Source organism: Accipiter gentilis, chromosome 6, assembly GCF_929443795.1.
Source record: "Accipiter gentilis chromosome 6, bAccGen1.1, whole genome shotgun sequence".
NCBI lineage: Eukaryota > Metazoa > Chordata > Aves > Accipitriformes > Accipitridae > Astur > Astur gentilis.
The window spans coordinates 1,216,703-1,232,459 of NC_064885.1; the positions used below are offsets into that span (position 1 = coordinate 1,216,703).

At 41.8% G+C, this 15,757-nt stretch overlaps 1 protein-coding gene across 5 annotated transcripts in view; it reads right to left on the reverse strand.

Annotated features, from left to right (window-relative positions):
* The window catches only part of SGSM2 (small G protein signaling modulator 2), a 64,245-nt gene that overhangs the window by 42,940 nt on the left and 5,548 nt on the right, over positions 1 to 15,757 (reverse strand). For all 5 annotated transcript variants that reach the window (XM_049801834.1, XM_049801830.1, XM_049801833.1 and 2 more), the window contains exon 2: positions 12,959 to 13,034. In XM_049801834.1, coding sequence (XP_049657791.1) covers positions 12,959 to 13,034 — 76 coding nt within the window. The remainder of the gene's footprint in view (positions 1 to 12,958; positions 13,035 to 15,757) is intronic.

Sequence of the window (15,757 nt, forward strand, 5' to 3'; positions counted from 1 at the left end):
TCTTGCAGGGTCCGGTGAACAAGTTCAGTTTTCTCTTTTTTTGCCTTTATGAAAATCTTGACGTGACTTAATGGAGTGTGAAATAAGAGAGAGCTCTAGGGATAGGGCTGGAAGGGTGGTAAGCAGAGAAAAGAAGGCTTGTGGAAGGATTATTTATGGGCTTTATTTAGCAGACAAGATTTTCCTTAGACAGGAAGAAATACCGCAGCTAAATACCTTGTTTTCATGGAAACTATGCACAGGGAATTGAATTCATGAGGCTGAAGAAAAATAAGAACAAGTGAAAAGAGGACAATGATAAAGAAGCAATCAGATGCTCACGATCTCCAGCTGCTGTTGCTTTACCTAGCTAATCACAGGTCTACCCAGTTTGAAACCAATTTTATTACCAAGTTATAGCATGCTATGTCATTGAGAAATGCCTACTGAGTAGATGAGATACCCAGCTGTACTGGCATACTAGCTAAGAAGCAAATGACGGCAGAGGAGATATCCAAATTTGCTCCTTTGTCCAAACGGTACTGCTTTGTGCATTTTATGGAAGAGGGAAAAACTGACTATCAAGCAAGTGTTTAAGTCTCAATCCCCATTTGACATTCTGTCTTCAAATGCCAAGGATCCTAGACTCTCCAGATACAGCTGCACCGCAAATAAGGGACTTAATGTGACAAATCCAAGTACACTCATGGGACACTAGGCAAGGATAATAAGGAGATACAGCCAAGCTCTCACTCCCACCTGCCTCACCTGATCTTCAATACATCATTCAAACCCAAGCACGCAACAACCACTGCACAAAAAAAGCACTAAAAAATAAGTGGTTCATTTTGAACTACTATCTTCCTCAGACCTCTGGTGCTGTGATTTAAATATCATAGCAAGGTGTATGAATAATATAAAGATATCTGCAATCACTTCTTAATTTTCAGGGTTGCAATCATTTTCAGGGTTAAGCACATAAACCTCTGCAATGAAAGAGTTCATACGTCAGTGAGATAGAGGAAGTACCCTTAGTACAAAGAAACAAAACAAATTGCTTCATCAAATAGAAGAGTAGGAACCAAGAGTATAAGATGCAAAGTCCAATTAAATATTTTCTTTATATAGTCACCTCCTCAAGCTAATGCCTCAGTAGTTAAGTACAATTCAGGCTTTATAACTGGGCATCCCTTAACAGCTGCATGTATCAATTATCTGTGCTGATGCATTTATTTCATTGCTGATGCATGACTTCAGCACTTTCTTTTACTACATACCCATTTTTCATTTCACCACAAGGCTGTGGACATCTGAAGCTTGCAGCTTCACTGCAAGTCTGGTATATTTATTATACATTCTTATTTACAGCAGCCCTACCATGGTTGTATTAGAACACCACCAGCACTGCTAAGAGATAGGTATCTTAGGGAATCAAAAGACACTCCATTTCTGCTGTAGCTCTTCTGACTGGTCAGCTGAGAAGTCAAGATACCCAATGTTAGATGAACTGGGAGGGAAAACTGTTTTCATATTTAATTTCATTTTAAGCAGCAAAATTAAGACCTTTGAAGTATCTATTACTTTTATTAGTGTTTGTTAAAGCACAAATGTAGCAAATCACTTGGAATCCATGCAAAGGAAAATACCAAGGTGACAGGTGCTAGAAGAACACCAAGTATTTTTATTTTACAACAGTAGATAGAGGCATTACCTGTGATCAGGACTGCACAGAACTAGGTCCTGTGCAACTGTCTAGGGGGAAACAGTCTCTGTATTGATGGGCTCATCAATAAAACTACACTTGTTGACTACCAGAAAAAAAACTTTCCATTTCACTCTGGAGGTTTCACGTGAAAGGAGATTCATTGTTAATCACAGAATCATAGAATGGTTTGGGTTGGAAGCGACCTGAAAGATCACCTCGTTCCAACCCCTCTGCAATGGGCAGGAACACTTTCTACTAGACCAGGTTGCTCAAAGACCCATCCAGCCTGGCCCTGAAATTAAAGAAAAGTTGAAAATACACTACAAAAGAATGATTTAATTTGAAAAATCTACTTATAGTTAACTGGGTGGTTTGAATCCGCATCAGGAGAAAGCACTTTTCCCCCTGGAAGCAAGGTAGAACCAGCCATTACTGGGAACTGACCATCCAAGGCTGTCTGGTTTAATGGACTCAAGCTACTTATATTTTGCTCTGCCACACAGACAGGACACAGATATCATATTTTTCATTAAATCCCTGGGGAAAAAAAAAAAAAATTCTAAATGGACAATCCTCAGTTCTAAACATAGCTCTGGCTGGGAAACATCCAGTTGGAGATTGCTCCTCTTTAAAATCTTGACCATTAAGCTTCAAGGACCTCAATAACCTTCAGGAAATGGAAGTGTTTCCATTAAACACTATTAAGGGTAAATCAAAATTACTGAGGTTTCTCTAAATAATTGAATATGATCCAATTCAATGGCCCAGGACTAAAGTAAAATGTTTAGTAGAGCGCTCTAAAAAGCATGAGAGATTGTATTTCACTTCTCAAACTAAAAACACATGCAGTTCAAAACCACGTTTGATTTCACATCAGAGCTAATATTCACTCTCCCTCCCCCCCCAGTCATGCCACTCATTACTTTAAAGCAGTCTTCTTTGGAGCACAATCAAAAACCTTTTAAACTTCTGTGGAAAAATATTTGCCTCCCCCGAATTATGATCCTCTCTGGTACTCTTTTCAGGCTAACGTGTTTATGGAGTGAGGTAGAATCTCTGTAAACTATAAGCATTATTCATCACTGAAAGCGTTCCATTTGTTTTCCAAATAGGAATAGTAATACAAGGAGGCTCCTGTTTTGTTTATGCATTTCCATAGCAGATTAACTACATTTTTTAAAATATCAATGCCAAGGGCAGAAAGCCAAAAGAATTAAAATAATAAATTGTCCAGCTGGACAATGGTTATTTACATCTATTTCTATATAAGTTACATTTCCATGAGCGAATGAAAAAGAGCGGAAACTGAATTCTTAATTTTTTGTCAAACCTAGGAGCACTGTGCTGTTTAGAAGCCTCAAGGGAATCACCTAAAAACCCCAAAGCATAAGGCATCTCTTCCTAATTGGGCTGATTTTCAGAGGGACTGGAAGGCTGTAACTCCAACTGAAATTGATGGGAACAGCTTGCTGTGTGGACACTCAGGACACTCCAAAAATGAGGTCCAGTTGAGCTCCAACTCAACTCCTGTTCCTTTCATGTGTTAACACTTTGTTGCCATGCCATGCTTTAAATAGAGGGGGCAGAGAAAGGGCTTCTATCAGGAACTTGCTTCTCACCTTAAAAACAAAGAGTTTCCCACATTGCCTCCTTCCACGATTTTACTGCAAGTCTGCGGATATTTGATATTCTTCTGAAAGCTTTACCATCTTGAAGTATACCACTGGATAAGAATGTCTGGATAAGAAATGTATTTGAGAAATACATTTCTATTCCTCAGTTGATTTTATTTTCCTGTCATGAACTTTAATCCAGTCTTGTAATTTAGGGCCATGAAGGAAAAGATTTCTGACTCATGATTTTTCATTGCTTGGGGCCGGCAATCGTGACGTTTGGTGACTCTGATAATTGCTTGGCTTTCAGGTCCTGAACGAGAGAAAACAGAACACAAGCTCCAGCATCATGCAGTCATTGGTTCCTAATTAGATCTTCTCTTTCAAACACAATTAACTTTGTGCAAAATGGGATAACAAGTCATCATAAGACCAATGAAGAAAACAGTCCCACAACTAACCACATTTTTGTGGTTAACCCTTAAGTATGTTAGCATCTTAGATTCCTAACCAGCACTAGCAAGCGCTCCTGCAACTCAGACACACTATCTGTCCCTGAAATACCCCAGATACCTGGTCTTGAGGAGTCACCAGCCATATTCATGTTCAAAGGTTTCCTGGTTTTCCACTGCCAGCTTAGACAGAGACACATCCTGATTTCAGTTGAAGCTATCTGATTGTATTCCTACAACCATTTACAGACCCTGAAACTTAAGATCTTAGCTGATCTCAGACAAAGCAAATGGCTCCAGAAAATCCAGCCATGCAATTGCTTTCCTATTGTCTACCACCTCCAAAATGAAGGGAGTACTCATCTGCTTTAGGAAGCTGTGATGACACCTAATTAAAGCTGGGAGTTAAATTGTTTGATAGAAAGTCCAGTCTTAAGTGTTTTGCAGATTAACTGCAATCATGTTATATACTGAATTGGCTCTAAAACGTTAACAGGACCCAAGAACCATTCTGTTTCTCAGAATTTGCCAGTCCTTTCACTGTGAACAGATACTGACTGATACAGAGCTATTCCAACCAACGCTTCCCTCTACTTATTTTCCAAGAAGGAAGCATCTTACAGTGATGATTATCCACGCCCAGGTACCCCAGCCCCAGGGCTATGCGAAAGGAAACTGCAAAGGATGGATATGGGGCCTCCGCATTAGGTCTCCTCTGGAGCGTAGAATTTAAGCCTAAAGCACAGCTGCTTCAAAAGCACTTGTGCGTGGAGTTTTCCTCCACTTTGCTTCTGAGAACAATAAATGCTTGTGCAGTCCCTACGTACACACACACACTTTAGGAGCTTGGAAGCAAGAGCACACAACGTGAGGTACACCCCAACAAGACAAACAGGGCAGAAACAGTACAAAGATACTTATTGCACCAGGTCAGCAACTCTCTGAATGATTTAAAAACCCCACACTCTTTCAAAAGCTCTGAAACAAAAGTGACAGGACTTCCAGTCTCACATCCTCAAAACCACCACACAGGCTAACATCGCTGGCATCAAGTTGACAGAGTACGCGAGTACCCTGACAGGGAACACTGGCAGACTGCACGTAACATGCACACAGGTTAAAATGGACAAAACAGTGTGTTCATATTGTGTTCCTCTTCAGGTAGAGCAAATAAGCAGCCATTTCCATCCCCATCCTGGAGTCCAGCTCTGATGTAACACAACCTGTCCTGAGTCTAGATTGTATTCTAGTCTTGTTGCACCGAAGCTGAAGGAGCTACTTCACAGCTTAGAGGAGCACGAGAGAAACCGGACTGAGAAGAAGTCATACCTGGCACATCATGCCTATAGACCTGGAAGTCATCCACAAAGGAAAGGATGGACCCTGCAGAGTTGGCCAGGTGCATGCACGGACGGCATTGTACAGCTCCTCATCCATCCACCTCCTCACGCACCCTCCGCTACTACCATGTCCAGCCACTACCAAAGGTTTTGCAAGCAGTTGCTTCTATAGAGGGCTGGACTGGTCGCTGGGCAAGTCAGCACTCACTTTGGGTTCAGGCGAGTGTCTGTTCATGCTGGGACAGTAGATGTCAGCTGAAAGGGCTGAGGCCATCTCTCCAATGTATTACTCGCAGAGAAAGAGCACCGCTTCAAGGACCGCTTACTAATGTAAATTCATTATATCGCAAGCTCCCCCCCCAGTGCAGCGATCACATCCTCCTTTTGTTTAAAGGGCTGCATGCATGACTAAACGCAGTCACAGATAATGTATAAACACCTTCATTTAATATTCAGATCCAGCTCTGCAGTCAAACCATATTACCTTTCCCAATGCATTACTGGACAGATCATGACATGGATTTTGTTTTTCTTTTTTTTAGATCTGTGATATTTAAACACAGCATTACTCAGAAAAAACCAGTAATTTTCATTAATTAATAAGAGAAGAAAAGCAATATACATAATGGAAAAGGAAACAACAAAACCTGAGGTTAATGCAGCTCAGTCAAGGGGACAGGCTTGTCTCCTAGGCTGAGCAAGCCAAGCTCTCTAGTGTCCTCTGAGTCCTCTGTTCCTCTTCTCTGCACATCCAGTCTGGAAGGGACCAGCACATGGAATTGCAGGTTCTGCAGCAAGTATTCTCACCAAATCTACCAAGATAGAACAGTAACTTAACATTCAGAAATAGCAAATTTTCTGCTTGGGTTTAAAAGGGGGGAGACACTTCTGGTCTGTAAGTCTGGTCTAGATAAAACACAGCTTTAGAACAGATTTGGAAGGCAAAGATAATTAAATGACACTGAGGTAAGGAAAAATAAATACTTCCAAATGCCCCTGAAGTGAGGGACTGTAACCAAGACCGGGAGTAAATCAAATTATATTAATAGCTGGAAACGGGAAGAAACAGCGCACATCAAGTAACCAAAGTATACCAGAAAAGATACACAAAGTATCAAGAAAACAGAAGATAAGAGTTTTGTTGGGTTTTTTTGATGGAAGAACTTCAATGCCTTACAGAATTTGAGTTTGGTTGCTTTGCTTTCTAGTTTACAAGTGGTTTGGTCACACTTGCATCAACATCTCAGTATCAACAGAAATGCATGATGCAATTCAGGGAGGCGCTTGGATCTACAGGTCTTCCCTTCCTTGACAGCAAAAAAACTCAGTAGTACGATAAAACCAGAGAAAGCTGCCCAAAACATCAAATCCAAACCTATGGCCTACTCCCAGCTGACTTGAGTTCAAGTTCAGACACTTGAGCAGATTGGCACTGCCGCTGGCAGGCAGCCCGTTAACAAGATGAGGTGTCCTTAGAGCTTAGAAACAGGCGGTGCAGTTGGGAGGCTCTAGACCAAATAAAAGCCTCTCGCTGCAGCGCACCAAACAGCACTTCTTTTGTGCAACTCCTTCTCTATCATCACCCGGGCAAAAGAGAAGAAATGCAGCTGCCTCAAGAAAATACCTACATATATAAATATTTTACACGTAATGCCCATAATGCTCAAAGGACGAATACCCCCACAGGGATGAGGTGACTCTTTTTGAAGCCATCTAGTGGCATCACACCAATCACTTTGGCTCTGAGGTTCACTAGACATGCACCAAGCACAGCTACGAGGAATGTCACTGCTGCAGCTATTGCCTTTCCTCCAGCGTGAAGGGCTCCAAAGAAAAATCGATACGAGCTGCTGATGTGGGACGAAAGGAACAGACAACGGCGACGCTCCTGCAATAAACCCATCCACTTCCCAGCACAGCTCCTGTGCAAACCCAGGCAGGTCCCCAGGGAGGTCCAGTGGCACAATTCTCAGAGACAGCGACAGAACCCCCCAACTCTATTCTCCACTCACATCCCAAGGAACACGTGCAATGCAGACCTGCAGTCCTCAAAGGAGGTTTAGAAGAAGCCTGAAGCACAACATTAAATACCATTCTACAGCTCAAAATCAGAGCTGGCCTTTCCATTTCAGCCACAAAGGGATTCTGTACATTTTAATTAATGGGTTTAATTACTGGTAGCAGATTTATTATTCAGGCCAAAAAACCCTTTTCGTGCAGTTCATCCCTTCCTTAATTCAAATAAAAATCTCATTGAAAAGCCAAGTTCTGCACATTTGACAGTGCCCAAGTTACCATTTTTACTCGCATGGACTGCCAACCTTCCCCCAAAACGCAGTAACTACATTCACTTTGACAAGCAGGCATGCTGGACTTACATCTAAACAATATACATTTTGATTCTGGCACATCCCAGCTCTCAATAGTCCACCTGAAGTCTATGGCAATTATTTTAGAGCATAGGAATTCAGTATTACTTCATTTAATGCACTCAAAATATTTATTCAAAGAGAACAAACCAGAGACTCATTTCAAACAACATAAAAATACCCTTAAATTATAAACCAGACCAAGCACAGTCAACTCCTATGAACAATAATTTAATTACGAGTCAATTCAAAGTTCACATTTCCTTTAAAACAAATATGCAGTGAATGCTGAACCTTTTGTACAATCCCAGTTTTTATTTGTCAGCATCCTTGCTACTCTTAAGTAATAATTACACCAAACAAAACAACACACTGCTAACTTCACTGAGGGAGATATTGTCTGGACAAAGTTTGTTTGCAGAGTAGTTACCAATTTATCTTTAAAAACAAGACATTAAAAATATACTCTACATTTAATTACTATTATTACAGGAGCAATGTCCTTCTGGCAACAAAACTCATTCATCAAGCATCAAGTATGCACCGTGTATACAGCTTGCTTTAAGTGTTTTTTTCTAGGAGAAAGCTCCCCATACACTCCCTTTTCTTCTTCCCCCTCCAATGAATAATGCATACAAATGGAGCATACAGTTTGAGCAACCAGGGGCAGTTAATTGCAGCTCTGCACACAGAGTAAACAAGAAAAAACCAAAAACTGCATTAAACAAATGTCCTGGTGACCAATACTGTCACAATGAACAGAGTCCAGCCACCCATTCCACCAGGGGTGCAATAACTGGGATGAATGGCAGAGAAGGAAGATAAGTCTGCAGAAGCTTTTTCCTGAGTTTCTCATTCCAATATTGCTGGAGGCACATGGACCTTGCAAAGTAGGCAGAAGCCCCTGCCTGTGCCTTGCTGAAGGTACCAGCTCTGTAAAGTGTTCTTGGCTGCACCAGTTCCTCAGGGCTACGTTGCTGAGCAGATAGGACAGTTCATCACACTTGCATTAAATACATCCACTGGAAATGAGACAGCTCTTTGAAAAACATCGAAATGCTGGTTTCAAAGATGAGATTGAAAGTGTCTGAAGGGCTTTTTTTTTTTTTTTTTGACAACACAAAGACTGTTATTAGGCACAGTTTGAGTTGGCTTTGTACATCTGAAGTAAAGATTTCCTAATCTGGCACATTTCTAGTTTTTGTGAAACCTTCTGTATAATTTTTTCTTTTTTTTTTTGATGAAAAGGGGAAAAGAGAAGAAATATTAAAGAGCAAGTTAATGAAACATCTTGACTGGACACATAAAAGAGACCACTGGAAGAAAACCAGTCCTGTGAGATTCATCACGTGAGCTATGCACCCTTGAAGACATAAAGAACAACATTCGGGTAAACTTGTCTTGAATCCATTCGTGAACAAGGCATGTTGCATTATGTTTGCTTTATGAAGCTGATTTAAACAGGTTTTTAATTCTTTGCTTATAGCTGCACATTACTGTCAGATCTAGAGATGGGCAACCATGCAGAAAAAGGCTTAGCAAAGCTGCAGGTAGTTTTCAGACAAATGTATTAAGTGTAATGCACTGGACTGGAAAACCCTGCTTGCTGGTAAATACACATCAGATAACTGCAGAGACAGACAGAAGAAAAGCTTCCTTTTTCTTCCCCCTTTCCCTCAGAAGTGTAAAAGCTGTAAAGGGCTGGTATTCCTGGTGAGAACACAACCAGCTACGAAAACTTGACAGAAGCTGGTGAAAGGAAGGATGCAGGAGGAGAGCGACAGCATTCCCCTTGGCCTGCAGAGATGGCACTCAGCTGAACGAGCAAAGCACGGTCTGTACGTCATGCGATGTCAGCTACTGTTACTAAGGAAACAGCACCAGATAACCCAGGCTGAAAAGATCCACATCCAGTTTCTAACAGAAACGCCTGTCCACTAAAGATGCTATGAATATCCACAGAGCTCGCGTCATTTCATTATACTCTGATTGACAGCACAAGACTGGTGAAATTCACTCAACAGCAACCTGTAGCCCAAAGGAATTTGGAATTTTTGTCCCAATGGGGCACACATTAACCACACCGCACAGTCCAAACTGAACAGCTACGGCTCTGAATCAGAGCGCCAGATCTTTTAGAAATCAGATAGGATGAAAGAGTAACTGGAATGTAACTAGGTTATAAACTGGGTTGAGAACAAATACAAAAACACCTGCATTCATTGCTTCCCGACAAGGATCAAAACACGTGCACACTTTTCCTTCTCCTAGATTGCACAGGTAAAGACTATAGATTGTAAGCAGAGCCATTGTGGTTACAACCATTCTCTCCCATTGGATGAGTGGAACTGACCCGCACAGAGGCATTATTCCTCCAGGAGCCACCAAGGGTGGCACGGAACTGCCCCGGGTCCGGAAAACGGCATTTCCTTCAGGAGCTTGCAAAGGTAAGCTCGCTGCTTCATCCTTTACACTCAACATATCAAGACAGGTAGTGCTGAGACTGTGTCTCCTACCTTAATATACATGTTTTCTGTGGTCTCATTAGGGTGACCTTGGGGCAGGAAAGGGGCCCTCCTACCCACTGGATGCCAACATATCTCCATAGACTCAAATCCCATACAAGTTCCTCTAGATTTGCAAATGAACCTCACACAACATGAGCTGCTCTTCCATCCAACTGCATCCTATGGACTGAATCCAGGACCGTGGAGACACGTTTCAAGGGCTAGCCAGACTGTGAGGAAACCCATTCAGGCTCAACGCCCTGCAGTAATCTTACATGAAAAACTTTCTTCTGCTTAACAGATGATGCACCTGAGCTCTGTTCAGCATGGGGCTGAACAGCAAACACTGAGTCTGCCATCTCAGGCTTGGAGCTTCTTGACCTTACAAACCCCATGCACTGTAACATAGAGGCACCTAAGGGTGTGAGAAAAGTGGCACATACTACTTAATTGGCACCTTCAGCCTTTTAGGACCTAGGAAAGCTGGGAAATTTTCAGTTACTGAGGCAGACAGGCCCTGAAAATCAACTACCATGTATTTAAGAGACTGGCTAAACTCAGCCTTGCAGGAGAGTAAAAGGATTCACAAGAATTCTATATTTATAACGAAGATCCACTGAAAGTGACTCATGTACTGAGCCAATCTAATTTTAAACAGAAGGGAAAAACCTCTTGAAGAAACATATGAAACTGTAGTGATGGAAGGAAGAGAACTGCACACACAGGAGAGCCCCAGCCAGGTGCTGTTAGCCAAATCTACTGGAAACAGTTTCTCCATTCAATTAGCTGAAGTGATAGCAGAACATTCAGCTTCACCTACTTCTGGTTTAGAGTTAATTAAGTCCTACATTCAAAGCAGCTGCAGGTTGGAATACTTCCTTAGGATAGGTAGGATTGCAGGGCAATAAAAAAGCAGCTCATGGAGAGTTATTAGTTCTTCAGACCCTACAGAATTCAGAACACAAAACCAACTGTAATCACAGTGGGTGGAAGGGAGAAACATTAAGATTTTACAGTATTCCTAATTTTGGCCAAGCAGATTCTAACAGAAATAGCTGCCACCCCACTAGCCCTTACATCAACACTGCAGCACATCTTATGGAATATAATTTCAAAAACAGAGAAAAGACACACAACACTAGGAGCTCTCTAGATCGAACAGGCAGCAAGGGCACTGGCTCAGGGTTCCTTCACCTGCTCCTATCTTGGGACCATTTTCCTCAGTTACTTTTTCTCCTCTCTATAGTACAAACACACAGTAGATAAAAGGGGAATATTTAACATAACTGCAACCTAAATGGAGGAAAAGGCTACAGTCTATATTAATAGCAATAAAACATTAGCCAGAAAACATGGCCAATCTTGCGTTCCTGCATTGAATACATAGGGATGAATAAATTCTCCTAAGCCATATGTAAAAGATAACTTGGAAACAGCAAGCAGACTAGTGAAAGATTAGCCTTGCATACATAATAACCACGCACCACAGAGCAAGTTGGAATCTCAATGTTGCGACAGGAAAAGGTTACTATTCTCTGGCTTTGGCTTTCAGTAACACACGTCAATGCTTCTTTGTCTAAACAGTCCACTTATCTCCAAAGCCAAACCTAGCTTCCACTCTTCTTAACCTCTCCACTGTCATCAACACATAACTGGGTATGCTTGGCTGCAAATGCTCCATTCTGTGAAATCCAGAAGTGTTTAGATGATGGCTGTTTTCCAATCATTCTCAGCATCGCTCCCAGTTAAGTCTTCAATTTGAAGCACGAAGAGAAAGCAGCCAAGAATTCACTGGCCAACACACATATTTACAATTGTACATAGCTTTAATTCTCAGCAGCATCTTGCTGTGATGTTTCTCCACACACCAAAGTCTGATGAATAGTGTTAAATTTTTATTGGCCCTAGTAAATTATGGGCTAGATTTCAGAACTGTTGGACGAGCATTCAATAGTTCCTTCTCAGGCACTGAATGAAGTGGCTAAGTCTCCAAAGAAGTACTTGGTGTGAACTTTCAGGAGCTGACCTCTACTGAGAATCCAGCATTGGACCATTCTTTATCCCACCCACCCAGGGTTTGCTTCACTCCATCGTCACAACATACACACACAGCAGTCTAAGTCTGCAGGGACCAGGCAAACCACCACCAAATTTTAGAATTTATTCAGACTTTGATTGATCCAGAGTTCTGAAACACAGCTGCCCTTGGTATATGTGATGTTATCTCCAAAGAAATTTTATGTTCTTGCTAATTCTTGGTAATACAACTTCCAAAATACAGTCATGAGGAAAAGTCACCAACATAATGGCTCACTGATTATATTAAAAAATATACAAGAATGTCCACAATGTCAAAGCCTAGACCTCAATCTCTCAAATACACCATTTATGTAATACAGCATCCAATGCACAGTGGAGAGCAGAGAAGCATTGTGAAGATCTGAAACATGCCAATTTTCATCATGCCAAAAATCAATCCAGTGGCATGATGCTGGCTAGAAAAGTCACTGAGATTTCCATTGTTTGTCTTCTTTTAAAAAAGGCAACAGCTCTTTCAATGACATTTTGGGCTGGATTCTGTCACCTATACTCAAAATGAGTCACCTAATTCTTCAAATACATTGAGACAACTTACAGAACAAAGTACTTTCAGCTGAAGAAAGCACCAGATTTTAACCCATGACTGTGAAAACTTGATCTTTTGGCAGTTATTCTCTGTGTTGTATCTTATCTCCAAATACATATTATTTAACCTATTAGTGCTTCCTAGTAAATCACCTTGTCATTTAATAAGAGTTACTTTCATTTAATAAGAGTTACTTTCTTATCTGTAATGTACACGCAGATGTAGCAAATGTAAAGAAAAGGTGACATGGGCCTGAACTCCATGATTTCTAATATTTAAGTCCCTGCATTTACCTCTGACAGCAGAGAAAATACATTTCTATAGGAAAAGTGAGATTATGTAGTATTAGCTCTTTTGTGTCATTTACCACATAAGGCGATGATGTGACTGCTGTCTTCATGGACAAATTTCCGGGTGACAGCTTCTTCCATGATCTGCTTTACCTAAAATAAATAGAAAGACGTGATTGTAAGATCCCAACAAAAAACAGCACAGCACTTGCAAGTTTCAGTTTCAACCTTTGCTTGCCTTTTTCCCATCACCAAAAGGCTAAGGAGTCACACAAGTTACATGTTGCAGGGAAGGAAGAATAGAAACATTTAAGGAGGGAAAGGAAGGACAAACCCGAGCTGCTTTTCATGGGGTGAGAGAACCTCTGGTATAACGAGGACAAGTCTATTTGGGGCATGCCCCTATAAAAGGCTGAATTATTTCAGAGTGTGCAGAGTGCCCTCCAGAGAACTTCTTCAGCAGAAGTTCCAAAGGGCTGTGCAAAACTTTTTATATGATTCATCCTTGGCCTTCCTGCATATAGTTACTTCTGCTCATGAAATAAGATTATGTATTGCCAGGTCCTCTTTCCATTTGTGGCCTTCTGCTCTTTTTCAAGCACAAAGAATCCCTGAGCTACATAGGCATACATCCCAAGAGAGGTTTACAGCAACCTTTCCCCCATTTGGGGACTTTACATGCCACAGTAATTACAAATTATGTTCTCAAAGCTCTGCTGCACCAGACACTATACAAAAATAATACAGTACCCATAGAGAAGACTGTGCCTTCAGTTTTCACTTCTAGACAGAATTTAACAATAACAGCAAATAAAATTACATTCATCACACTTCTTACTGATTTAAAACAAAGTTCCTCTCCAGTTTCAAGGTTGATGTGTCAACTTCCAGAGGGAATTCATTGCAGATTACTGACTTTCAAAAATTAAGGAAGAAGACAGACAAATCTTACAGTTACGCTCTTGAAGAGAGGCTGCAGTTACCCTCCATTCATCTGCTAGATTATTCCTCTCCCAGTGGCTTCCTCAGCCTGATACCAGATGAAAACTATTTGCCTCAACCAACTCATTTATCAGACACTCTTTTCTTCCTGGCCACAGAGCACTTGCTTTTCCAGATACAAATCCACCATCATTTTTGGCTTCTCTCATTTAGTGAGCTATAATTACAGGGTTAGGGCACTGCCTAAATAAATGCCACATCGCTTTCAATATATGAAAGTAAGTGCTACTGTAGCAGAAGATTTAATAACATACTCTCTTCTTCCAACTATTTTTTTTAAACTTGAAAACAATTTTTACAGCAGTCCTGGAATCCAACAAATAGTGAATTATCTGGCAAGTAATCACTGTCCGGCTACTCTTTACCAACAAGCTCAGCAGCATGGCCAGCTTGGTCTGAGTGCCAGCGCAAGCTGTAGAGCAATGGGCAGCACCAGCCTGCCGCAGGGGCTAGGTCTGCATACCTAGGAGACCTCAACCCATGCTTCTCAGCAGGGCTGGAAACCGTGCATTCAGCTCTCATTAGGCTGCATCTGGTACCCAAGATAACCAGTTTAAAGCTAGCTGGGTTACCACTTCTTTGCAGCACTGACAGGTCCAAAGGTTTGAAGCCTTCCCACTCAGCACTGGAACCAGAAGCTGCAGGTGCAATGCTCAATCGACAGCTGGGCTCTGTACTTGCACTGCTGTGATTATGAGAATGCAGCTGCCTATGAAGGTGCCTTCTCCAGTTTGGAGGGCTTCCTCCTCCAGTAAGATCATTTGCGAGGCCAATTCTGGATGCTGTAATCAAACATGCCTTCCCCCTGGTAATCATCTTGAGGTACTTCCATGCCTACTCCTACACTCCCCGCCCAGGCTGGCAGCAGTCTGCAGCTCCAGCTCCAGCACTTGCTGCACAAGCCTTTCAACACATGGCGTTCTCCTCGCCCCAAATTCTGGATCAAGTTGATCCGACAGAATTTGGGCTTCTTATCAAACAGGAGCCCTCTGGGTTGCAAAGAAAACATTGGAGGGGGAAAGCAAACATGTAAGAGGCTTTAGAAGTAGAACACGTTTTATACCTGAGGACTTCAAAGCAAGTCTTTTGCACTTTATAAAACCTGGCTCGCTATTCACATACTGAGGCTTGACAAGATGAACTCCTGAGAAGATGCTTTATTTCTTTCCTGTGGCATTTCTGACATGGCTATTAGAACTTTGGACCTTACAGTAAAGCAGTGGGAGGCGGAGGAGTAAGAGGATATCAAGAAAGACGCAAAGGTGTGAGAAGGTCTCACGGATGGGAACTCACACAGGAAGCATCTGGATTACCCTGTTTATCCATGAATCCCCTTCTCACATTTTTATTCACATCATTGTTGATTTACAAGCTTGATGTCTGTTTGTCTTTGCAGGAACCCAATAAAACTTGTTCCAAACCTCACCTAGGCACTTGAAATCATCTAGATAATAGCACCTAGGCAGACCGCAGCTCAGCAAAGGGAAGGGGACAGGACAGCTGCGCAGCTCTGCCTGTTTAAATTTTAGCTCAGACCCTGACCTGCATTTTCACATGTGGGAGGCAGCATGTTCCGGCAAACACAGCTTGCAGTGGAAGCACAGAGACGATGCCATCCGCTGCCTCCAAGCCAACTCATCTCTGTGCCTCAGCCGACCCATCTGTGAAAGAAGGAGAGTGACCCAACCTTTGCAAGCTATTCCGATTTCACTGGATGAAAACTGTATTTAATCTACCAAATGAAAGGCCTGTTTTACAAAAGGGAAAAAGTACCTCTGAGTGCCACTAGCATTAAGGTGGACAGAAGAGGAAGCGCGAGAGAGCTGCACCAGGGTAAAGTCATGCACATATGACTCAAGGTCACAGACATGAAT